This window comes from Ambystoma mexicanum, chromosome 12, assembly GCF_040938575.1.
Source record: "Ambystoma mexicanum isolate Mex_15411 chromosome 12, UKY_AmexF1_1, whole genome shotgun sequence".
Taxonomy (NCBI): Eukaryota; Metazoa; Chordata; class Amphibia; order Caudata; family Ambystomatidae; genus Ambystoma; species Ambystoma mexicanum.
Window position 1 is genome coordinate 1,099,297,580 of NC_090936.1, and position 26,983 is coordinate 1,099,324,562.

Genomic DNA, 26,983 nt, shown 5'->3' on the forward strand with positions numbered 1-26,983 from the left:
TTCTAAATAAAGTCGGTTGTTTTGTTTTGGATGGCATCATGGTTCAGGTGTGTAAACCTTCTATGCTTTGCACTGCAAATAACCAATGTCACGGGCGGATGGCTTCACAGACCGAAATATGGTTCAAGGGTTTTTCATAAATACAACGCAATAAGGTTTGATATGTTAAGGGTTAGTTCCACTAGTGGACACTCTAATGGGTGTCCTTCCCAATTGACTCCCTACATCCTTGCCCAGACTTCCCTACAATCCCAAGTTGACTTCAGGCTAGAGATCGGTAACACCTACTGTCTAGTCCTTGTAGCTGCCATGATCCCTTGAAGGCTGTAACTATATCTAGTTAACACCCTCTGGGACTTCCTACAGGGTTCCTGACTCTACAGTTCCTTCCCCAGGTTTGATAGTAAGGGCAAGATTTTGGATTGTGTCGATAACAGACACCAAGCTCCTTTCACTTTCTCTTCCACTTGCCATTATCTCCGATGTCTGAACGTGTCTGTAACTCCCGCTTCCCTTCTCTTCCTATCCTAGTCCTACTCAGCCATTACCCTCCGTCTCTCCTTCATCTCCTCTTGTCCGACTTTCCATTTCTGCCCCCTCCCTTGCATGATCACATTGTCTCTTTCCTTCTCGCTCTTTTTCCCCCTTCTCCTGCTCTATCTCTTCTGTTGGCCTTACAGTCTCTGTCATCCCTTCTTCTACTCTCTCACTTAATCGACCTACAAGGGTCTCAAAGTCTCATAGTCATGAAACAATGGCCCCCAGTTCCAAATGGCAATTCATTCCTTTTGTGACAGACGGTTTGAGTAGTACCTAAGGGGGAAGTTTTTGATAAAATGTGATGCACTTTGTGCATTTTAAGGTGTATTTGTTCAATAACACTGGTGGCAACTACTAGCGGCATGGTGAAGTTAATCTTGTAGACCCCTGCACTAGATTCGTCAGAGGTTTGTTTTAGCCTTGCATAGCTCTGCTTAAATGATGTGCCAGATTCATTTGGGGGCAATGCAGACAGATGGTTCAATGGTGGGCAGCTGGATTCTTCCAGTTTAGCATGTTCAGATGACAAAGGCCTTTTGGCCTGCAGAGGTTTTCTTGGATGCATTTGTGAAGGGCCTTGATAACAGCATTTCAAGAGCTCAGGTGAAGGGGCTGAGGACAGGAAGCACAGGTAGTCTTAAATCAAACCTTCACATTGCTGATATACCCTTGGTTACAGCAGCATATTGTCATTACCTGGGATTTTGCTTCAAGGAAACAGGGGCTTTCAAAGTTGAGAAAAGCCACTGGGCATTGCAAGTGACAGGGATGGGGTTGAGCAACTTCAGTAGACACCTTCGGAGGGCGACAGTGTGGGTACCCTGGGGACTGTCCCGGAGGCATTCAGTGTGAAGATTGGTGCATTAAAACATTGAATACTCGTTTTTGCATACCGAGACGTTCATTTATATATATTTTTTATTACATCTTTTTGCAACTACATCTACTTATTTCATAGGTGCCAACACACCACAGCTGAGAATGATCAGGTGCCCTCTCTATGAAGGACTTAACTTCTAATTCAGACCTCAAAGGTTACTGATTAAGTATTCCATACACTCTTTTTTCTTTAATAGTACAGTGAGGTAACTATATGTCATACATTTTTCCTCTATGGAATTATTAAAGGGGAGGTTAACATCTCATTTCTGAAGAGTGGAAAATCCAGAAATGCCTTGACAGCCTCACAAATATCTTGTATTTACTATGATGGTCAAGATATTTTGTTATGAGATCTAAAGAATATTGCCTTCCCGTTGGAAACGTGTAATCACTGTAATAGTGAAATTTTTCCCGAATTTGTTGAATTTTGACAAAATTCTTCTTCTCTGGTTACATTATTTGCAAAATTGTTTCTTAAAATTACTATCTCTATTGAAAGCCAATATTGAACTTTTGCACTAAAATTATTTGTACATTTTTGTCTATATCTAAATCACTATTATTGTACTTTTTCTTGGATGTTTCCTTTGGCTGAGTGCAGTATTGCATACACAAATATTTTCTGTGTGACAATTTTCTGTTTTCAAAAGAAAACATGCACACAACAACCCTGATCCATCCAAACCAGACCACACACTACTACATGCAGCCCTCATCAATGCTAGATCCCTACCAGCGCATGCTATTGATATCTACGACTTACTATCCAGCCGGGAGCCTAACTTCCTAGCTATTACGGAAACCTGGCTCCATAAAGCTTCGGGTCCGGCTCTATCCCTTGCGAGACCACAGGGCTACACAATCAGTAGATGCGAGAGAATAAATTCATGTGGAGGCGGAGTTGCTCTTATCCACAGAGATAGCTTCCTTATCAGACTCAAAACGTGGCATCAAAAGGAAACTATGAATGCCTCACTGCAAAACTGTTCACAGCACCATCAGGCACCATTACCCCACACGTCATATATCACCAACCTACTACAGTGGTCAACTTTGAAGATGACCTCAGTCATCTTCTATGTGAGAAATTCAAACACACCTCAAGAGTCATACTGCTAGGTGACCTAAATCTTGACCTCCACAACGCTTCTGATATCAATGCTGCTAGTATCTGCAAAGCCCTCACCGACCTAGGGTTTAACCACAGGGTCTCTGCACCTACCCACTTCAAAGGAAGAACCCTGGACTGGTTAGCTGACCTCAACAACCAGACAGCCATCCCCTCCAACAAACTTGTCCCATGGTCGTATCACCATCTCCTTACATTCGGTCTCCCCACGACTAAACCCCATTCTTTAACTATCCCTCCTCCACCCCCTACTTGGGCCCGCAGCACCAAGAAGATCACAAGAGAATCGCTAGCCCGCTTCCTATTACCGCTGTCCAGGGAAAACATCACCACAGCCAACCCTCGGAAATTAGCAAATCTAAACTCCAATACCCTCACTAAAGCTATCGACACCATAGCACCACTCATCCCTAGCCCAAGCCAAAGACCACCGCAATTCTTGTTTCATCAAGTGCCTTTTAGCACTGGGATCCAAGAAGAGGCAAGCAGAAGCCATGTGGGGGAAAAACCCCTTGGTTGCGTAAAAACTATTCTTTATTAACCTGGCCAAAGAATACAAGCAAGCAATCATCAAGGCCAAAGCCAAAACCTGCAATGCCAGGTTAGCTAGAGCAAATTCAACCTCACAGGAGTTATTTAAAATACTAAGAGAGCTTGAATCTCCCACCACACCAACCTCCTCTATCCTCAAAGACGAATCTTAGTGTACTAACATCCAAGATGCCATGAGAAACAAAATGTTCCTCCTACAGAAAACAATTGCCTCAAAATGTAGTTAAACTTACCAGAATCACCTTCCAGCCCAAGCTTGGTGTGTTCTTTCTACCTTGGTCACCTCCTGTTTCCTTGATTTCTTTCAATGTGATCGTTCTGGCTTGTACACCTGCTGTTTCTTTGATCTGTCAGTATGGTATTTCACGCTGGGCCACCTCCCAGTTCCTTGCTCTTTCTGTGTGGTCTTTCTGGCTTGGCCACGTTCCAGTTCCTTGCTCGCTCTGTGTGGTCTTTCTGGCTTGGCCACCTCCCAGTTCCTTGCTCGCTCTGTGTGGTCTTTCTGGCTTGGCCACCTTCCAGTTCCTTGCTCGCTCTGTGTGGTCTTTTTGGCTTGGCCACCTCCCATTTCCTTTCTCTCTTTTCAGGGCTCATTTGGTTTGACTGACACCTGGTTCTTTGCTGTTTCTAGTGTGTTTTTCTGACTTGGCCACTTCCTGTTTCCGTGATCTCTTTTGTTTCTTCACTCGATCTCAGTGTGGACTATTTGCCTGGGCCACCTCCTGCTCCCCTGTCCAGATTTGCCTGTTCCTCCCGCTGCTACAACACCAACACCCTAGACCACCTTCCTAACTCCCTCATAAATCTTGTGCCTCTTTTCTCTAAAGGTACTGATAGAGTAATTGTCTCTATGTCATGATGCATACCCCCGGGCATCCAGACCACGTCCATCAGCCCCAGGAGTAGGCATCATGTCGCCTTGAGAAAACCCAGCAACCCTTGTGTTAGGCAGAAACCTGTGCAGTTCCCTCTGGGACCACTGCAAAAGATTTAAGACTACAGGCGTTTGGCAGTAAACCCACTTGGTAGCAGTCTGTACCACACAGATTCACTTGGTAGCTGTGGCTGAGCAGTCAGACTTCCCTCAAGAAGAGTAAGGCAGTATACAGAGTATTCACAATAGGTCAAGAGAACACAATAGAACAAGTAAACACTGACCAGGGCTTGGTGTAAAAGAGATATAATTATTTATTTAAAACCACATCTAGAAAAACACACAGGCACTAATAGTAAGCAATTCAAAAACAAGGTCACTAAAAGATATACACTCCCTTAAAAGAATATTAGAGAAGTCTTAAGTAAAGCCCCACTTATTTTCAGACAGTGGTGAGCGCTTAACGTAGATGGCACTCTTATAATTCGTTTTAAAAAGGGAGAGAAAAGCAGAGAATAAATTGAAACAGATCCCAACACTTTTTCACGAACACTACAAGAGAGGAAGGCAAAGTAACACTGTGAATTCAGAGTCAGTAGGCCGGATCCGCTTTAAGAGGATCAAAACAAAATGTGTCCAAGGCCACACGGTTGCAGTGCACAAAAGTCTTGTAACGGTTCAAAAAGGAGTTGGACCAAAGAAAGGGACCAGTTAGGGGGTCAAGGCGGCCAGCCCAGTCCAGAAGGTTAAGGGGTAATTATTACCTTGTAGCAATCTTTAGAAAGGGAGGCCTGGCGGGCACAGTACCTTAAAGTGGTGAGAACACTCCAGCGGGGGCAGTTGTTCCTGGCAGCGGATGCAAGTCGGTGCTTCGTCCGGGGGAAGAGAGGATCTCATCGGAGAGGAAGACAGGAGTCCGTTGCACTGCCAGGGAAGAAACCAGCCGCAGAGTTTCTCAGGTACAAGGAGCGGTCTGTTGATTCGCGGTTTAGTGGTAAGTGGCTATCCGGCTGCCGGGTGCTTGGCACGGGCAGTTCAACCACAAACCAGTCTGGGGTGTGAAGAAAAGAAGGTAAACTGGTTGTGCCCACCAGTCAGGGGAAGAAGTCTCTCCAGCCGGGAGATCTTCTCTGTCGTCGGGAAGTGGTGAGTTGGTTCCGCAGGGCTCCACCGGTGGTGTTGTCGTGGTAGGTCGGCTCAGCTTCTCCCTCGTCGGATTCTCAGGTCCTGTGGCGACTTCTAAAGTTCCAGTCCCCAAAGCCCTGCTTTTATGCAGCATACCTGCATTCACTCAGCCTAGCTGTCAATCAAACATGCTAAGTGGTGAGCCGGCTGGCTCACCACTTGGGCCAATCACACAAGATTGCGACTTGAGTTACCAAGGTAACTCAGTCCAGGGTGCCTAAACCCCCTCCCACACCCCCTGTGGTACCCAGACAAAGTGCCAGCACTTTTGGAGGCTTCTGTGGAGAAGCCTGCCAAAAGGTGGAACAAAGGGCTCGACTTGGGTTGGGGTCACAGAAGAGAACACAAACGCCATTTTAGAATAGAGGCCTGGCAAAAAATACCAACCGGCGAATTAATATTAATTAAATAAACCGGCGGTATGTTCGAGGCTATGAGAATTAAATAATTAAAGTTGGTAGCCTCGAACAATGTGAAAATCCCATAGGGAAATATTTGCGGTCGAATATAAAAAGTAGTATCCACTGCCACCAGCCAAAACTCAATCAGGGGGGACGGAGACGTGCCCCCTCGAACAACAGACCCCGGGGCAATCGAATTGCCCCGACCAGTACGTCCACAATATGATGGTTTGTACTGGTTTCTGTTCATAATTTGGGACTAGTAAAGCCAATGGTGACTTTACATGCCCTGGGAGACAGTAGTCAGTCCCAGGGTATGGAGTCTATGGTGGGGTGTCACTATGACACCCCAGTGTTACTGCACGGAGGGTGCTGTGTAACACACATAGTAAAAAAACATGAGACCCTATGGAATAAAGGACCCCATAGCCCAGAAAACACATTAACAGTCAAAGGAACACCAGAAATCATGTCCAAGAGTGGGAGAAAAAGAGTCTCACTCTTGGCAGGAGAAAAAAACAAACTCCAGAAACCCAGCAAAGCTGCTGGGGGACTCACTAGGTTAGGAAATTCAGCCTAAAGAGAGAATTCTCCCTAACACCCTGCTAGGGGGTCATATGGGACATCAGGCTCAAAGGTGCACACTTACCGATGCAGACCATGCTGCAAGAAGATCCAAGCCCGTGTGAGGCCTGGAAGGGACTACTTTACCTTAGGGACTATTTTGTTACTCGGGTGTGGTCGGGGAGGAATACCTACCTGGGACTACTTTGGAGGCTATTTAAACCATGCCCGAAGAGCAGCACACGCCTCGCATTATTCTGCATCCAGCAGCGTAACGCTCACCGTGCCAGCAGCAGCATCCAGCCTTCTGCCACGCCCACCTCGAACCTGGAGCACCTAGAAAGAAGGAAAGAAGCAAAGGTTAGAACAAGAGTATTACCTGATTTCTTACCTGATTCCGGATTCATCGCATCTTCAAACCAGAGGAAAGACTTTGTTTTAAACGCGTCGCATCGCCAGCAGCAGCGCCGCGCCAAACTCACTGTTCCACGCAGCATCTCTTCGATCCGGCGCTGTCCCTATCTTTACATCGCCGAATCCTAGCACCTAAGGGGGACAAGAAACAACAAGGTGAGCAGAGAGAACAGACAGAGACAATCTCTTTAGCCGCCATATGCTTACCTGATTTTACCGCCGAAGGTATAATTCATCAGCATGCCACATCTTCTTATGCCGTACCTGTAAAATAAGGAGAAAGCAGCAAGTTTAACCCTTGGCATTATTCACCGGACAGTGTTGGGTAACACAGACTTTTACCAGAGTGCTTTCAGCTGTCAATCTACTTATTGGGTCAAAGCTGCAAGATAAAAGAGGAATTGGACAGGAGTGAATTCCAGACATTTTGAACTCTTACAAACTATATACTTACGGCTCTTCGCCAGGATCTTTTGGAGTCAGGATTCGTCTACAACTCTTCCAATATCTTCAAGCCAGTGAAGTAACTGGTCATCAACGCGCCCCTGCGTGCTTCGCAGGATGGAGGGCTCATCCTTCAAGAATATAAGGTGAGATTGCTGAGACGGCGCTTCAGAGGTGATTAGTGGGGAGGGCAGTGGGGGTGCTATCACGTGAATCCACAAGTAGCTAAACCCATCCCTCCACTTGTAGGAGAATATTTCTACGAGCCAAGCAGACAAGATTAGGAGGGCAGATCCAGTCAGTCATCGCTGCACTACGCATCACGTGGGTGAGGCTGCAGCAGTCCGGGTCCGACCGACGCCCCTGTGGGAGCCAGGTGAGCGTAACAGAACGCAAAGCCTATCTAAAAATCCCCACCCGGACGTTATGGAAACCTCAGAAACCGACCAACTGGCCCAACTATTGGGGGAACTTAGGGCGGAAGTGCACTCCGCTCGCCAAGAGACTAATGCCCTCAGAAGAGAACTAATTGTATCGAAGGAGCGCACAGATGATCTCGCTAGACATCTGCTGCAAACTCAAGCTGGACAAGCACCCCTACCTGGTTCCGGGGGGAACCCAGCTCCTGTGTTATCGAGTAACCCTGTGCAAATAAACCTACCAGGAAATATTCCATTAGCTCCACCCGAACGCTTTGCCGGAGATCCCAAGAGGTTCGCCGTGTTTATGAACCAATGCCGCTTGCACTTTTTATGCAGACCAGGGACCTTCCCAAACGATCAAACCAAGGTAGCCTTTGCATTATCATATCTCAGCGGCAGTGCAGCTGATTGGTCAATTCCACTAGTTACTGAGGATGACCCAATTCTTCGGGATTTTCAGGGCTTTCAAACGAGCATGGAAAGACTATTTGCCCGGCACTCTCAAGGACAGGCCCTGGATAACGAACTTTTGTCCCTACGACAGGGTAACCAGGATCTCCTAACCTATATAGCAACCTTCAATAGATTGATAGTGGAAACCGGATGGCCTGAGGAAAAACAAATTACATTGTTTTATCGTGGACTTCGGGGAGAACTTAAAGACGTCTTGGCTCAAGTTGTGAACCCACCTCAGGATTGCGCAGAGTTTATGGACTTAGTGGTCCAGCTGGATCATCGACTCCAGAATAGAAAGGCTGATCGAGCTAAGTTCTAAAATCGGGTATTGGTTAAATCCAACGTTGCCCCCAAAGGAACAGATGCATCAGAACCTATGCAAATCGGGGGGGAGGGGGTCAAAGGAGCCTTAACTCAAAAGGAAAGGGAAAGAAGAAGACTGATGCAATTGTGTCTGTACTGTGGAAACTCAGGACATTTTCTACGGAATTGCCGTATAAAACCACCCAAGAAGGTGGTAGGAGTTGCTGATAAAAGTCCAAAAGAGCCTGATTCGGAAAACGACCACAACCGACAAGCGTAGAGGTCCGCTTGCCGAGCTTAAAGAAGGACACTCAGACTTCGCATCTGATCATACCAATGGTCCTAATTGATTCTAGACAACCCTCACGTAGGCATGCAGTAAGGGCATACATTGATAGCAGGGCTGTAGGGAACTATGTGGACCATGAATTGGCTTCCAGGATGAATCTACCTCTCTGCCGAAAAACCACCTCAGATGTCATCACCACAGTTGATGGAACTGAAATAGCCTCTGGGCCTGTAACTCATTCCACCGCAGAGATGACTCTATTGGGTCAGGATGGGCATTGAGAGACTATTGTGTTTGACCTAATCAAAGCCCCACAGTTCCAAATAATACTTGGGATACCTTGGTTGGAAACACATAATCCTTGTATTGATTGGCGCGAGAAGAGAATAACCTTCCCGGATTGTGCACAAACCTGTTACCCAAAGAAAAATCAGAACGCAGACCTGGCCACATTAAGCACAGCAGTCTTGCAACTACCTCCAGAATACCAAGAATTCCAGGATGTCTTCCAGGCAAACACCTTACCTCCTCACAGATCGTACGATTGTCAAATCGATCTCATACCCGGTGCACAACCCCCTTGTAGCAGGATCTATGCCCTTACGGAACCTGAGAACCTTCACCTACGACAATACTTAGACCAGTACCTTGCCAATGGCTTTATTCGCCCTTCCAGGTCTCCAGTATCCTCAGCTTTGTTCTTCGTGCCACAAAAGGAAGGTGACCTTAGAACGTGCATAGACTACCGCGCACTAAATCAGATTACGGTAAAAAACCGGTACCCATTGCCTCTGATCCCCGAATTACTAGACCAAGTAAAGGATGCTTGTATCTACACTAAGTTAGATCTCCGAGGCGCATATCATCTGGCACGTGTAAAGAAAGGCGACGAATGGAAGACGGCCTTTCGCACCAAGTACGGTTTATTCGAGTATCAGGTGATGCCCTTCGGGTTGTGCAATGCACCAGCAGCCTTCCAGTATTTTATGAACGATGTCTTTCGTGAACTCATTGACGTCTGTGTTGTCGTATACATAGACGATATCCTTGTGTACTCCTCCTCAGAATCAGACCATGTTAAGCACGTATGTGCAGTCCTTGAGAAACTACGCCAGCACAAGTTATATACAAAATTGGAAAAATGTGTTTTTCATGTTACTGAAGTTGAATTCCTTGGATTTATCTTGACTCCAAAAGGAGTCCGAATGGACTCACGAAAGGTGGACGCAATTCTCAAATGGCCATCACCTAGTTCAGTTAAAGGGGTGCAAAGCGTGCTCGGATTTGCCAATTTCTACCGCAGAGTCATTCCGGACTTCTCACATGTTGTACATCCCATCACAGCACTTTTGCGAAAGAACAAACGGTTCTTCTGGACCGAAGAGGCTGAAAAGGCCTTCCAAGAGCTGAAAGCGAAATTCACGTCTGCACCTGTCTTAAAGCATCCACGCCCAGAGCTTCCATACATAGTGGAAACTGATGCATCCAGTTTAACCATGGGAGCTGTCCTGTCCCAGAAGGATCCTGAAACTGGTCAACTTCACCCAGTGGCATTTTGGTCCAGAAAGTTCTCGGCACCCGAGTTAAACTATGCGGTTACCGATAAAGAGTTATTAGCCATCAAATCTGCCTTTAAGGCTTGGCGACACTATCTTCTCGGTGCCAGGCATACCATTACTGTAATCACCGATCACCGGAACTTGCAGTATCTAAAAACAGCCAAAGCCCAATCATCGCGCCAACTTCGATGGGCATTGTTCTTTGCCGAATTCTATTTTGTGATCACTTATCGACCAGGCTGTAAAAATGGCAAGGCAGATGCCTTATCCCAAATGGGAATGGAAGAAGCATATGCAAACCCGGAGCAGGTGCCTATAATTTCTGAACAAAGAATTCTTGGCATAACTACTTTACAGACACTAGAAGACATTCATTTAAAAATCCAACAACTCTTCAATCCAGCAGCCCTGCAGGACTGGGTAAAGAAAGGACCGGATTACTCTGTCATCAATGACCTACCCTACTATCAAGGACGACTATTTCTACCACACAAGGAATTACAGGAACTTGTCATCTCCAATTATCATGATAACCTAATGGAAGGTCACCCAGGTATCGCAAAAACCAAAGCCAAAATTAAGAGACAATTCTGGTGGCCCACCTGGTGAAAAGATATAAAGTAATTTGTGATGTCTTGCGGCATTTGCGCCCAAAACAAGAGTCAGAAGAAAAAACCAGCTTGCCTTTTACAACCTTTAGATATTCCACCTACACCATGGCACACCTTATCTTTAGACTTTATTACTGATCTACCTCCATGTAATGGATTTAACACCATTCTAGTTATCGTGGATCTTTTTTCCAAGATGGCCCACTTTATTCCTTTGAAGGGATTACCTTCTGCTTCAGTCCTGGCCAAGGAGTTCCTCGAAAACATCGTTCGAATACACAGGTTTCCTTCTGTATTGGTCTCTGACCGAGGTAGTCAATTCATTTCACATTTTTGGAAGAAATGTTGCCAATTGGCGCAAATCGACATAAGGTTATCAACCAGTCACCATCTCCAGACCGATGGTCAGATGGAGAGGACCAACCAGACCCTTGAACAGTACCTTTGTTGCATGCTTCACCAGACCGAAATGGATTTTATGGATTTCTGAATATGCATACAATAACTCTGTACATTCAGGAACCGGACAAAGCCCCTTTTATACCATATATGGACACCACCCTCGAACCTCAGAACTCGATTCGCCTCAGCACTTAGAAATGCTTGCAGTTAGTCATTTACATTCTACTATTACACAAGCCTTCAAGGAAGCGACAGAACATTTGAAGCAAGCAAAAGAGAAATACAAGAAAAATGCTGATCTACATAGAAGTGAAACTCCACAGTACCAAATTGGAGATCAGGTTTGGCTAGCTACAAAACACATACCTCTGAAAGGAACTCAGACTTTTAATCCTAGATATTTGGGACCTTACACCATTAAGGCCATTATCAACCTGGTGGCCGTCAAACTGGAATTACCCTCCAATATGCAAATTCATCCTGTCTTTCATGTTTCACTTTTAAAACCAGTTAAACCAGGAACAAGATTAACCAAACCACCAGATCCTATCTTGATAGATGGAGAACCTGAATTCGAGGTGAAAAACATCCTGGACTCCAAGGTGGTTAAATCAAAACTTTTTTACTTAATCGATTGGAAAGGTTACGGAACACAGGAAAGATCATGGGAGCCTAGTGACCACATTCATGCACCACGATTAGTGAAAAGATTCCATCGGGACTTCCCAGACAAACCAGGACCAAGGGGAGGAACGACTTTAGGAGGGGCCTTGAGGGGGAGTGCTGTCATGATGCATACCCCCGGGCATCCAGACCACGTCCATCAGCCCCGGGAGCAGGCATGTCGCCTTGAGAAACCCAGCAACCCCTGCTAGGGGCTGTCTGGGTTCAGTCCTGGCACCTATGGCACCAGGCTCATATGGGACATCAGTCCTGGCGCCATAGGCGCCAGGCTCATAGGTGCACACTTACCGATGCAGACCATGCTGCAAGAAGATCCAAGCCCGTGTGAGGCCTGGAAGGGACTACTTTACCTTAGGGACTATTTTGTTACTGTCACGGCTCGCTCCCTTCACTCCTGTTCCCGTCACTTGGGGGCATGTTTTGGGGTTTATTCCCTACTGGACATTTCCTCCGAACCTTATGCTACAGTGCTGTGATGAATTGGGAGCGCTAAAACCTTATTTTCCAAGTTACTTCCCTTCCAGATCCATTCCAGGTTTTTGGCAGCCACCATGCTACTTTGATCTAATGACTATGCTTCCCAGAATGCCTGGCTCACTGCTTCACCTCCTCCCTTGCAGGACAAGGTTGGGTGGAGGATAGGCAACACCTGTGGCTGCAGGTGCAGCAGGCGGCACACCTGAGGGGTGTGCTCGTTAAGCAGCTTTAAAAGCCTCAGTTTGCTTCAGTCCAGCGCTGGTCATTGTTGCAGTGTTCCTGTTGTGACTGGTCCCTTGTTCCTTGTTCCTAGCTTGTGTGCCTAGTTCCTGTTTCTTGTTCCTCTGCCCTGGATTTCGGATGTATGTGCTTAATTGATTTCTGCTTTCTGGATTTCCCTTTCTGTCTTCCTCTGTCTGCAGGCAGCCTTTCTCTGTGCTTTACCCTTTGAGGCTGCCCATTATGCCTGTGTTCTCTGTTTCTTTGATGCTGTCCTTTGCTACTGAAAAACTTGATGCATTAGTCTTTCCCTTTATAGATTTAGCTTCCTGCCTTTTCTCCTTGGATGGGTGGGAAAGGTTTCCTTTTGTGATATCATTTGCCCTGCTCCTGATCCTTACTTTCTATTGGGAGCCATTCCATGTTTTCCATTGCACTTCTGCATTTATTTCCCATTGATTATTAGGTGTGGGGTGCTGTTGTAACTAGTCCCTGTGTGAACGCCTTTTGTTTTCCTCACTATTCTATAATCACAGTTCCTACTTGCCCCTTGACTTGGGTCTTATGTATTTAGTTATCCTCCACCCATTGCTGTTATAGCCTTCTGGGTCCCTGTTTGATCAACTGGGTTTGTGGGTTTACTGACATTCAAGTGGTCTTTCCGGTCCTCGTGAGTACTGTTTCTAAGTTCCTTATTCAGTATCATCCAGAGTGTCAGCTCACAGATCCTGTCCTTGCTTGCCCTCTACGTGGGCTTAGCGCTGTCAGTATCTGTAATAGCATAGTGGGTAAGGAGTTTGCCGACTTTCCTTTCAGTCATAAGGAGGTTCTAAGTGCTTACCCCACATCCCTTTTCATATATTGGTATTATTGTTTCACTCTATTTGCACTCTTGGGTTTTAGTATACACGAGCATAGGGTATTGTATGCACGTTGTTAGATTCAAAGTTGTTCACTGTGCGATTCCGTGCACATTTCCCTTGCCATATGCATTGCCTTCTTCCTTTCTTAACAGAATGACCAGCCGTTATTCCCGTTTGAATATGGCCAGTTTAAGAAATAAAGGCAGCAAGGCCACTAACAGGTTTGTACAGAAAGCTTCCCTTACGTTTACCTGTGACAATCAAATCACTGATCCTGACTTAAATTAACTCCTTGTCACAAATGGGTATTTACGTGCAAAGTATTTCTCCCACAGGATGGCCCATCGTACATTGCCTGATCCTAGTTCTGTCTTTAATTTTGATCCAGATTCTATGTCCGCACAAGCCTTAGCAGCGGAAAACAACACACTGCTAGATTTATTACACACGAGTACCTCTGTTGTTGAACCCCATGATTCCGGTTGTGCTTTATCTCAGATTGAACAGTTTCATGATTCAAACATAATGAATGGAGGGGTTCCTTGCATATCTTCTGTTTTAAGCTCTCAGTCTACAGCTTACTCCTCTGCACAAGTACTTACTGTAGTCCCTAATGCCAAGAGGTCTGATGTCAATAGTCTGCTTAAGGGAAACACAGACCAAGTCGGTAAGAGAGAGTATAGATCACAAAACCTGCAAGCAGTAAATGACAATCTACAATCAGTGCACACCCGGATGGCTAGGGCAGGATCCAGCCCTGATGCCACCATGCCTTCCCCTGTGCCTACTGATAGGGATGTACAGTTAAGGCGGGGCATGCTAAAAGCTGAACTTGAGGAGTTAAAACAAGAATACATTACTTTACAAGAGGAGAATAAAACCTAACAGTCTTTTCTGAATACACCTCAAACTTTATCCGTTGATGAAGTGAATACTGTTCAGTCCCTGAGTGCAGAGATTTTTGTAGGTCATGATACTTGTCAATATGTAAAATCTATTGGGAGTGAAAGTCCTTTTTCTAGCACAGCACTTATTCAGGGCACAGGTTCTGACAAGTGTTCTACTCTTTGTCAGGAATTGCTGTTAGCTGAAGATTTACAAGCCACTCCTTTACCTATTTCCTGTGTAGCAGTTTGTCATAATTCTGAGCTTGAACACATACATGCTTCTGATTTCCAAACACAATCCACAATGGTGGCATACACAGAATCAGTCACTACTGTAGGCTTAGGTTCTGCCTTTGATCTAGCTGCTGAGACTGAAGTAGACATTCAAGCTGATGTGGAAAACGATGCTACCTCTGTGTTCGCTCCTCCTTCTGCTAATTTATGTCACAACAAACAGTCAAAGACAGTACAGAATTCTTGTTTTGATGGACTCATTCCACAGTATACTGAACCAAAGACCCGGCAGGCGATTCCTGAACTGTTGATTGTTAACATGCCACTTTCAGAAGCTAAGACAGAGGAATGGACATTTGACGAAATCCTGATTAACAGAGACTTTACTATGGTGATTCCTCTGGTTGATTTTGACTTCTACAAAGGAAGAGACTCTGTGTCATCCACTAAGGAGAGGGACGGCATGGGTACAGCTCAGTCTTTGGTTACTGGTGCCAAGGAGTCAACCGCCCTAAAGGTGCTTTCCATTCCTGAGCCACAAATGTGTCTGTCGACTTCTGGGACTTCAGTCTGTCCTCCTACAACCATTGACTCTTCGATTATCCAGTCCACGGCTCTGCAGTCATCGTTGACTCATGTGTCTTCAATCAATGAACAATTGCTATGTCTGCCAGTCACTCAAGAGCCTTCACCATGTACGTGGTCAGAGCCAAAGACCTTGACTAGTTTGTCTTCAGCTAACGAGACGGCTCCAGCTTGCATGCCCTCAGCCTCAGAATTTCCTCTGGCATGCCTGTTTTCGGCTACAGTGACTCATCTAGCTGATTATCCTTCAGCCATGGAGCCTCCGGTAGCACATCCTGAGTGCATGTCTTCAGTCCCAGAGCCTACTGCTAGTTTGGCTTCAGTTCATGAGAGACCTGTATCCTGCTCAGCCTCGCTGCCAATATCGGAGGTGCACCTGTCTACTCTGTCTGATCATGTTGCATATTCTTCTACTTCAGAGTTACCTCCTGAATCCCAACCATTTATTACGGATGAACGTCCAGCCTGCCCTTCTTATGCTTCAGGGGGATCACCAGAATGCCTGCCTTTTATACAAGTTGATTCTCCCAACTGCTTGACTGTAGCATCAGCGCCTCCCGAATATGCAACATCTGAGTCTGAGACTTCTGCCAGCTCTCTCTTCAGAAACATCAAGCTGGATCACGACTCGGGAGGGCCTTGCATGCGAGGCCGTTGGACTTGCCTGGAGTGTTACGAGAGGGAGACGGACACCATCCGCCATGGCCCAGTCACCGAACAAGTAGCCGACCAGGATAGCGGGCTGGACGGTTCGCATTTGGGGGCCGGTTTGGATCAGCCGCTTGACAGCTTTCTTGTTGCCGGATCCCACAAGAGCCTGAGGGAGGGGACGGGCACGGCCCCCCAGCTGCAGCACCAGTCGGGTGCAAGTAGCCAAAGGAAGGGTATGACTGCTGCAGTTCAAGATGTGCCTGTTATTGCTCCTGCTGCGAGTGTGCCTGATGTACCAAGTACTGCGTCTATCACTCCTATCGGTATGCCAAACGTCCCTGCGGTTGTATCCCACATGCAACAAGGTGGCTACATGACTGACACCAGGAGTGCCAGCCTCGTACAACCCATTTGATTTCCTGGCCCCCAAGGCTTGGAACAGATGCAGTCGAACCTTGGTCACCTTCAACCACAGGCCTTTACCCAGTTGGATGACGGGAGAAGATCCGAACCTCTACCTCGGCCGCCACCTTCTTTTTCTGAACATGAACATTTCCTGAAACCTGCTATTTTCTCACCTCCTGTGTGTCCGCTCTCGGCAGGGAGGCTACCAGAGCAGCTACCATTGTCTAAAGCATGTTGCACCAGCCTGCCTCCCTCCTCAAAGATGTATGAGTGTTCGCTCCCAATGTCTGAGCTTCCTGGACCTTCCAACTCTGCTTCGGGTCCTGCAAGTCCTTCATGCCTTTCTTCGACCCATGAGTCTCTTCCTCACCGAAAACCTGCCTATGGCTCTTCTAGACTGCGGCCTGATTCTATTCATTCCAGTCCCTCTGCTTTTGCCCGCGGGTCATCGTTTCCATCGGTGCCACCTCCGAAGACAAAGCGCTCCTGTCATGGAAGGGAAGATGTTTTGTGCGGGTGACGGTCGCCTGGAGTCGGCCGTGGGAGGGGGTATACTGTCACGGCTTACTCCCTTCGCTCCCGTTCCCGTCACTTGGGGGCATGTTTTGGGGTTTATTCCCTACTGGACATTACCTCCGAACCTTATGCTACAGTGCTGTGATGAATTGGGAGCGCTAAAACTTTATTTTCCAAATTACTTCCCTTCCGGATCCATTCCAGGTTTTTGGCAGCCAGCATGCTACTTTAATCTAATGACTATGCTTCCCAGAATGCCTGGCTCACTGCTTCACCTCCTCCCTGGCAGGACAAGGTTGGGTGGAGGATAGGCAACACCTGTGGCTGCAGGTGCAGCAGGCGGCACACCTGAGGGGTGTGCTCGTTAAGCAGCTTTAAAAGCCTCAGTTTGCTTCAGTCCAGCGCTGGTCATTGTTGCAGTGTTCCTGTTGTGACTGGTCCCTTGTTCCTTGTTCCTAGCTTTTGTGCCTAGTCCTAGTTCCTGTTTCTTGTTCCTCTGCCCTGGATTTCGGATTTATGTGCTTAATTGATTTCTGCTTTCTGGATTTCCCTTTCTGTCTTCCTCTGTCTGCAGGCAGCCTTTCTCTGTGCTTTACCCTTTGATGCTGCCCAATGTGCCTGTGTTCTCTGTTTCTTTGATGCTGTCCTTTGCTACTGAAAAACTTGATGCATTAGTCTTCCCCTTTATAGATTTAGCTTCCTGCCTTTTCTCCTTGGATGAGTGGGAAAGGTTTCCTTTTGTGATGTCATTTGCCCTGCTCCTGATCCTTTCTATTGGGATCCATTCCATGTTTTCCATTGCACTTCTGAATTTATTTCACATTGATTATTAGGTGTGGGGTGCTGTTGTAACTAGTCCCTGTGTGAATGCCTTTTGTTTTCCTCACTATTCTATAATCACAATTCCTACTTGCCCCTTGACGTGGGTCTTATGTATTTAGTTATCCTCCACCCATTGCTGTTATAGCCTTCTGGGTCCCTGTTTGATCAACTGGGTTCGTGGGTTTACTGACATTCAAGTGGTCTTTCCGGTCCTCGTGAGTACTGTTTCTAAGTTCCTTATTCAGTATCATCCAGAGTGTCAGCTCACAGATCCTGTCCTTGCTTGCCCTCTACGTGGGTTTAGCGCTGTCAGTATTTGTAATAGCATAGTGGGTAAGGAGTTTGCCGACTTTCATTTCAGTCATAAGGAGGTTCTAAGTGCTTACCCCACATCCCTTTTCATATATTGGTATTATTGTTTCACTCTATTTGCACTCCTGGGTTTTAGTATACACGAGTATTGGGTATTGTATGCACGTTGTTAGATTCAAAGTTGTTCACTGTGCGATTCCGTGCACATTTCCCATGCCATATTCATTGCCTTCTTCCTTTCTTAACAGTTACTTGGGTGTGGTCGGGGAGGAATACCTACCTGGGACTACTTTGGAGGCTATTTAAACCACGCCCAAAGAGCAGCACACGCTTCGTGTTATTCTGCATCCAGCAGCGTAACGCTCACCGTGCCAGCAGCAGCATCCAGCCTTCTGCAACGTCTGCCTCGAACCTGGAGCACCTAGAAAGAAGGAAAGAAGCAAAGGTTAGAACAAGAGTATTACCTGATTTCTTACCTGATTCCGGATTCATCGCATCTTCAAACCAGAGGAAAGACTTTGTTTTAAACGCGTTGCATCGCCAGCAGCAGCGTGTTAGGCAGAAACCTGTGCAGTTCCCTTGGGGACCACTATAAAAGATTTAAGAATACAGGTGTTTGGCAGTAAACCCACTTGGTAGCAGTCTGTACCACACAGATTCACTTGGTAGCTGTGGCTGGCAGTCAGACTACCCTCAAGAAGAGTTAGGCAGTATATAGAGTATACACAATAGGTACAGAGATACAGTAGCACAAGCAAACACTGACCAGAGCTTTGGTGTAAAAGCATATCATTATTTATTTAAAGACACACTTGTAAATTACACTAGCAACAAAGAGATAAGTAAATTCGGCACACAGTCACTATTATATATATATACAACCCTAATTACTTATTAGACAAGTCTTAATGAGAAACACCACTTATTTTCAGGCAGAGGTGAGCGCTTAAAATAAGATGGCACTCTAATAAGTTTTTAAAAAGGGAGGGAAAAAGGCAGAGTTATGGAAGTACACACATTTCAATACTTTTAAAAGAACCACAGTAAGGCAGGATAGGCAGAGTTCTACTGGAGAGCAAGGAAGTCAATTGCAAGGCCCACTCTTGGAGAGAGTAAGCAGAAGGGGTCCAGGTTCACACAGTGGGGTTATGCCCAAAGAGTCTTGTAGATAGTTCGCACACAAAGAATGAAATTAAAGTCAGGAAAAGTTAGCTAGGTTGTCCCAGGCCAGCCCAGGTTAGAAAGTCGAGGCTTTACTGTCACCCCGAACGATCTGTCGCAAGGGAAGCCAGGCGGGACACAGTACCTTAAGTGTGAAGGACGCTCCAGTGGGGGCAGTTCCTGGCACCGGGTGCAAGTCGGTGTTTCGTCCAGAGGAAGAGGAGGTCTCGCAGTGGAGGAAAGATGAAGGTCGTTACACTGCCAGGGAAGAAACCAGCCGCGGAGTCCTTCGGTTAAAAGGTACTACCCTTCTCTTTGCGGTAAACTGTGGTATTCCGGTTGCCGGGGTGCTTGGCACAGGCAAGGCGGCCACGAGATGCTCCAGGAAGGTGAAAAGAAGGCAAAACTGGTTATCCCCACCAGTCAAAGGAAGAAGACTCTCCGGACTGGAGATCTCCTCTGTCGTCGGGAAAAGTGGTGAGACGGTTCAGCAGGGCTCCACCGGTGGTGTTGACGTTGCAGGTTGGCTCAGCTTCTCACTCCTCGGATTCTTAGGTCCTGTGGTGACTTCTGAAGTTCCAGTCCCCAAAGCCCTGCTTTTATGCAGCAAACCCCCATTCACTCAGCCTAGCTGTCAATCAAACATGCTAAGTGGTGAGCCGGCCGGCTCACCACTTGGGCCAATCACACAAGAGTGCGACTTGAGTTGCCAAGGCAACTCAGTCCAGGGTGCCTAAACCCCCTCCCACACCACCTGTGGTAACCAGACAGAGTGGCACCACTTTTGGAGGCTTCTGTGGAGAAGCCCGCCAAAAAGTGGAACAAAGGGCTCGACTTGGGTTGGAGTCACAGAAGAGAACACAAACGCCATTTTAGAATCGAGTTCTGGCAAAAAATACCAGCCGGTGAATTAATATTAAATAAATAAACCGGCGGTATGTTCGAGGCTATAGGAATTAAATAATTAAATTTGGTAGCCTCGAACAATGGGAAAATCCCATAGAGATATATTCGCGGTCGAATATAAAAAGTAGTATCCACTGCCACCAGCCAAAACTCGATCAGAGGGGACGGAGACGTGCCCCCTCGAACAACAGACCCCGGGGCAATCAAATTGCCCCGACCAGTACGTCCACAATATGATGGTTTGTACTGGTTTCTGTTCATAATTTGGGACTAGTAAAGCCAATGGTGACTTTACATGCCCTGGGAGACAGTAGTCAATCCCAGGGTATGGAGTCTATGTTTGGGGGTCGCTACGACACCCCTGGGTTACGGCACGGAGGGTGCTGTGTAACCCACTTCAAAAACACATGAGACCCTATGGAGTAAAAGACCCCATAGCCCATAAAACACATGGAAAGACAAAGGAACACCTCAAATCATGTCTAAGAGTGGGAGTAAAAGGGTCTCACTCTTAGCAGGAGAAAAAAATAAACCCCAAAAATCCAGCAAAGCTGCTGGGGGACTCACTAGGTTTGGGAAATTAGCCTTTACAGAGAATTCTCCCTAACACCCTGCTAGGGGCTCATATGGGACATCAGGCTCATAGGTGCACACTTACCGATGCAGACCATGCTTAAAGAAGATCCAAGCCCGGGTGAGCCCTGGAAGGTACTACTTTACCTTAGGGACTATTTTGTTACTCGGGTGTGGTCGGGGAGGAATACCTACCTGGGACTACTTTGGAGGCTATTTAAACCACGCCCGAAGAGCAGCACACGCCTCGCATTATTCTGCATCCAGCAGCGTAACGCTCACCGTGCCAGCAGCAGCATCCAGCCTTCTGCCACGCCCGCCTCGAACCTGGAGCACCTAGAATGAAGGAAAGAAGCAAAGGTTAGAACAAGAGTATTACCTGATTTCTTACCTGATTCCGGATTCATCGCATCTTCAAACCAGAGGAAAGACTTTGTTTTAAACGCGTCGCATCGCCAGGAGCAGCGCCGCGCCAAACTCACTGTTCCACGCAGCATCTCTTCGATCCGGCGCTGTCCCTATCTTTACATCGCCGAATCCTGGCACCTAAGGGGGATAAGAAACAACAAGGTGAGCAGAGAGAACAGACAGAGACAATCTCTTTAGCCACCATATGCTTACCTGATTTTACCGCCGGAGGTGTAATTCATCAGCACACCACATCTTCTTATGCCGCACCTGTAAAATAAGGAGAAAGCAGCAAGTTTAACCCTTGGCATTATTCACCGGACAGTGTTGGGTAACATAGACTTTTACCGGAGCGCTTTCAGCTGTCAATTTACTTATTGGGTCAAAGCTGCAAGATAAGAGGAATTGGACAGGAGTGAATTCCAGACATTTTGAACTCTTACGAACTATATACTTACGGCTCTTCGCCAGGATCTCTTGGGAGTCAGGATTCGTCTACAACTCTTCCAATATCTTCAAGCCAGTGAAGTAACTGGTCATCAACGCGCCCTTGCGTGCTTCGCAGGATGGAGGGCTCATCCTTCAAGAATATAAGGTGAGATTGCTGAGAGGGCGCTTCAGAGGTGATTAGTGGGGAGGACAGTGGGGGTGCTATCACGTGAATCCACAAGAAGCTAAACCCATCTCTCCACTTGTAGGAGAATATTTCTACGAGCCAAGCAGACAAGATTAGGAGGGCAGATCCAGTCAGTCATCGCTGCACTACGCATCACATGGGTGGAGGCTGCAGCAGTCCGGGTACGACCGACGCCCCTGCGGGAGCCAGGTGAGCGTAACACTCTACAAGTTTTCTGACTCATGGGTTAATTTTCCCATTAGTAGCTGTATTCGTAATAGGTCTTTTTCAAAAGGTTGATCTCCTCCCTTTGTGTTTCACTGTTTGTAATCATCAGGCCCAGATGTTGTGGCTTTCCATTATACCAGTGTTCAGTGATTGCCGGGCTCCCCTTTGGGGATATGGTTCATGGGCTGCATATGGGCACTACCTATGATTGACAGAGACTTTCAAAAGGTCAGGTCAGCCAGCTCTCCCCCTTCAGTGACCCCCATGGTGCTGTTCCTCCAGTGTCTCCTGCCTTGCCTCTGGGATTCCTTTTAATCCTGGCCACGGGGAACCCTCTGGCTACCATTTGTCCGTGTTTTGGTAAGTGCATGTAAAGGTTTTGTCTCCCTCAGTGTTGTGACTCCTACATAGCACTGTGGTGCTGTGCCCACATTTTCCTATATGGGTATGAATGAGAGGCTGAGCGCTGCCAGAGCTTGTGTATGTCTTGTCCTTTTGCCCCACTATTCATCCCGAGGGAATGTGATGGGGTTCCCCAGTTCTTTATACTGCAGTGCCATTCACACCCCACTTTAGGGAATGCCCTCGAATGTCTATCGCAGGTGGATCCTGAGGTGACCTTTGGTCTCGCCCTCCTGCTTCCAAGGAAGAGTGGTCAGGCCTCTTCTCTTCTGTCCCTGCTATCATTCTGTATGAACCTTTGGTACCCCAGTCTCAGATACTGGCAGGAAAATGGGACCAGCACATTTAATAAAGGAGAGGGAAGACCCCAGAAAAAATAGTTCTCTACAAAGGGAAAAAGCAACAATAGCAAACCAAGTTTCCAAAGGGAAAACAACAATTATACTAACATTTGTTGATTTATTTTAAAATTCATGTTTTTCTTTTGGGAACTCCAGTTGCTAGTATGATCAATGGTATTGTGAATTGTGACCTCTCACCAATTACTGCACGTAGCCGAAAGGTGTGTACCCCTCTGCCAACCAATGTTCTCACATGCATCCCATGCCACCATTATCTTTATGTGTTTACAATCACGTTTTTGTCAAAGGTCGAAATGCTTTGGGCTTGCCCATAGGTTAGTAATGATAATGTCTGTATACCCGTGCTCCCTGTGCCTAAGGAGACACTGCACCCCAGCCACACCTCACTGACTAATGCCAAACAAAGCAAAAACATGTTTCTGGTGTTGCTGTTGGTACTCTTAGTCAGAGGGTGGTCTGTCATTTTGGTGCCAAACTATAGTTCTGGGCACACAAATCCCATATAATTTGTTATTTTACTTTGTTCATTATGGGCAGTGTGTCTCCCATGCTTTTGGCATAGATGTCCAGATGTGTAGTGATGACACACAGCTTCACCTGTCTTGGGTGTGGGTCTGTGAGGCGTATCGACATTTCACATAGTCTAGACTACATACACTTCTGGGTGATGGAGAGCTACCTGTGTCTGACTACAACAGGGCTGAAACAAAAGGACAAGTGATTGGTGGTAGGCAACAGAACTGGCAACATCCCTGGTCGTGGCACATCTGGACACGTGTATATGGGCCTATCATAGAAACATATCAAAAAAGGTAGTAGGCACTCCTCTCCAGAAAGAACATGGCCTGATAACCTGTTCTGAGATGAGAGTTTGCAGTACGCGCTTTTTGCTCACGGTACCTTTCACAGATGGGAAATATCCATTTGCGTATCAGTCTTTGTCCTGCCCACATGGGCAGTCCAGCACCGAAATGCTATGGCAATTCCTCTCTGAACAAGAGTACCAAAAGCAACCCCATACACGTGTTTTAGCCTTGTTGGGCCTCATCAGTGAGGGGAAGCTGTGCCTCTCTGAGCACAGTGAGCAGGGAGTCCACGTCTGGTTGGCCCCTACTCACTGTGCTCAGAGAGGCACACCTTTCGCCAACAACACGGATTGTCGAATGTCTTCTCAGACCCTAATTGAAGAAGATGAAGATAATACATCCCAGGTGGCGCTCTGATAAAATTGCCCCTCCTCAAAGACAGCTCTGCTGCAGAGCTCCCAAAACGGCTATAACTGGGCGCATTTTGATCTCCTAACCAGTGGTAGAAGTGGACCGAAAACAGTACTGGACCTGTGGTCTCGGGCAGGGAAGACAGTAGGCAGAAGCATAGTGCAACATGGGACAAGGTGTTGCAGTCAGAACATTGTGACTAGTAACTAAGGCTCCTATTGCACCTTTACACTTGTACAGGGATATGAATGGGAAAATCCTCCGTATAGAATGGTGAATATGGTCGCAAAAAGTAGAGGAATGGTAAACGGAAACAATATCAAAGTAGCGGAACACCGCTCCCGACCGTTCCCGCTCACTTCGATCACTGCGCCTAACACATTCAGCCAGCACCCCTTAGTGAGCAGCAATGGTTATTACAGGTCAGTAGACAGAACAAGAAACAACACAGTACATCTTAGCTATGGAATTAACATGCAAAGTGCCATCTACCAGCCGCCCCAGAATGAGCCACTGTGTAACTCCGGGTAAGGGCACCATGTACCTTTTGTTGTATCTGCACCAGGCCACAATGGCGATTAGGATGAATACTAGCACCGCTGCTCCTCCAGCAACATTGCTTCCTGCAAGAGAAAGCAGTTCCTCTCTTTATTCAAGCACTGGAGAATTGACATTAGCATTGACTGAGTTGAATCGCTCTTACCTATCGGTGTTCGTTTCTCCCTGAGCTGATCTGCAAAATAGAAGAGTAAAGTCACTGGAGAACCTCTTACAGCATGATTGCCATTGCAAATAAACATCAGCACCTACAAGTCTTCAGCTCATATCTTGCACATAACTACACCATTGCTGGGTCCTTTTGTCCTTTTCTATATCTTCAATTGCATTACTTTATGTCAATGTTGAAGTCAGTGGTAAAAGTGCACCGAAAAAAGTAGTGGAACTGTGGTCTCGGCAGGGAAAGAGAGTAAGCGGGAGCATAGTGCAACATGTGACAAGGTGTTGTGGCGGAACATTGCAGTATTCTAAGTGACTAGTAACTAAGGATTCTATTACACCTTTTCACTTGCACAAGGACATGAATGGACAAATCCTCTATATAGAATGGTGAATATGGTCGTAAAAAACTAGACTAATGGTAAACAGAAAAATATAAAAAATAGTGGCACACCGCTCCGGACAGTTCCCACTCACTTCGATCACTGGTTGAAATTCAGCTTTGTTAACATGAGGGGGCTTCTATTTTGTTTGTTTATTTATTTGTATTGCGCACCAGACCCGTGGGTATCAGGGCGCAGAGCATAAGACAACTTACAGCTTAGTTACACATCAGAGTAATACAGTACATATGCTTTATACAGAAGAGACACAATGTACAAGCAGCGATCAAATGACAACATAGGCATGGTATGGTAAGAGATAATGACATATACAATGGATAGACATAATATAACTAATGATATAAATATCATGGGCAGGTAGATACAAACTAAATTATTTACATAGAATTAGAAGGGGTCAGTTCTAGGTGTCAAGGAGCAGGCCTTACTTGTCTGAGTCTTTGAACCATCTTATAAGGTTCTGGCGGAAGTTTTGGTAGGATTGATGTGCCCTCAGTGGAGAGGATAAGGAGTTTTGAAAGCTCTGTGGCTGCTGCATCTTTGTGCCATGATATGACGCAACACTAGACACCTTAGTCCATTATTCTTCTGGCTAAAGAAGAGCAAAGGTTTGTCATAGAATGGAGACTGCATTTTGGGACTGAGGGATGGGAAAAGAGGGAGAACCTGTGAGGGGTGATACTTCTTCCAACGGAGTGCCACACAATGTTGACATTTGGAAATCAGCATTACAACTGAGGGAACGATCGTGTCTGCAAGTGCCAGGCTATTATGCAAGTCTATGCAAGAAGGACGAGCTTACTCATCCTTGGCACTTAATGGGTTTAATGAGCTACACTCACGTTCAAGGTTAGGCCAAAAAGGGGGTGTTTTAATATTGAGTGGCAATTGCATTAGGTGGGGGGTCGTTTACATGAACCTGGGTCCCCTGCGTGCAATTTTCATCGTTTTGCAAGGAGGAGTGCAAAAGAAAAGAGTCAAATCAGATAAAAACAAATGTCTTTCCTTACACGCTGTCTTGTAAAAAAAAAAAGTAAATGCCAATGATGCTTTGCAGACGGCATGTACAATGGAATCGTCAGGGACGTCATTTCACCAAAATGCCAGGGGTAGCACAAGTGACAACACACGACCTTTGACCTCTGATGACATCACAGGAAGTGATGTCATTTGACCCCCCCACTCCAACCCGAAGTGACATCACGGGAAGCGATGGAACACAGCCTTTCACCCCTTGACAAAACAGGAAGGGACATCACATATTGTTCCTAAGTACACTACGAAAAATATAGTTGCGATATCACCATGTTATATACATTTCATACAAGAATGGATCACCATATGTATCATTAATATCAGTGTGTATAGGCCCTTATTACCAAATTACTGTGAATGCAAGCAGACGTCCAGGGCCAAATGAGAATGATGTGTTATTATATAGCACTTATGCTTAAGCGCTTTATATAGAACAAATATACATACAATATCATCCAACCTGTGTTGGTACTCATTTATCGACCTCAGAAGGGTTAAAGGCTGAGTTCAGGTGTTTAAGAACAGGCTAAATCAGTGACTCACCCCCTGAAGTGTACTTGGTAATAAACCTTTATTAGTCTAGCAATTATTGGATAGAATTCCAGAAAGACAAATGTATTTGTTATTCAACATTCTTTCTTATTTAGAGTCACTGCTCAAAGGGATATACTTGTGGAACCCCTTGTTTTTTTTAAGAGGCCTGAACAAGAAAGTCAGCCACTCAAAAAATAAAGAGCCACATGACACTGGCCACAGCCCAGGAGCTTACATTTAAAAAATAAAAATAACAATAAAAAAAACATTTTTTTTCTAGGGGTAGCAAGGGAGACCTCATGGGTTGCAGTTGCGACCCCTGGCGACCTCCAAATAATGTCCCTGGGAATCGTAGGTAATTTGTCTGCTTTTACCAGATATATGATATGATATGGCATTTGAAAGGTGCCTATACACAAGTGTTTCAAGGCGCGACGAGGCAGGGAGAGGGGACCAAGGGGAAGACAGACAATGATCCTACTAGGCCAGGTGGCATTCAGATCGCGCAACTGCATGGGTGGAGGGGAAGGGAAAAGTGCAAGGGGAAAGGGAGGGGGGAAAGTGCAGTACAGGGTAAGTAGAACAACAAATAAATACTAGGGCCAGCTGGTGGCAAGTGCAAGGTAAGTGCAGACAAGTGCTGGGAAGGGGGGCTGTAGGGATACAGAGACAGTCCCGCAGTGTAGGGGTTGCCAGGGAGGCAGTGCAAGTGGAGAGTGGCTGGGCCAAGGACCGAGA

At 46.4% G+C, this 26,983-nt stretch overlaps 1 protein-coding gene across 4 annotated transcripts in view; it reads right to left on the reverse strand.

Moving 5' to 3' along the window:
* The window catches only part of IL15RA (interleukin 15 receptor subunit alpha), a 573,938-nt gene that overhangs the window by 17,586 nt on the left and 529,369 nt on the right, over nt 1-26,983 (reverse strand). For all 4 annotated transcript variants that reach the window (XM_069629654.1, XM_069629655.1, XM_069629657.1 and 1 more), the window contains 2 exons: nt 24,259-24,288; nt 24,100-24,178 (listed from right to left, as the gene is read on the reverse strand). In XM_069629654.1, coding sequence (XP_069485755.1) covers nt 24,100-24,178; nt 24,259-24,288 — 109 coding nt within the window. The remainder of the gene's footprint in view (nt 1-24,099; nt 24,179-24,258; nt 24,289-26,983) is intronic.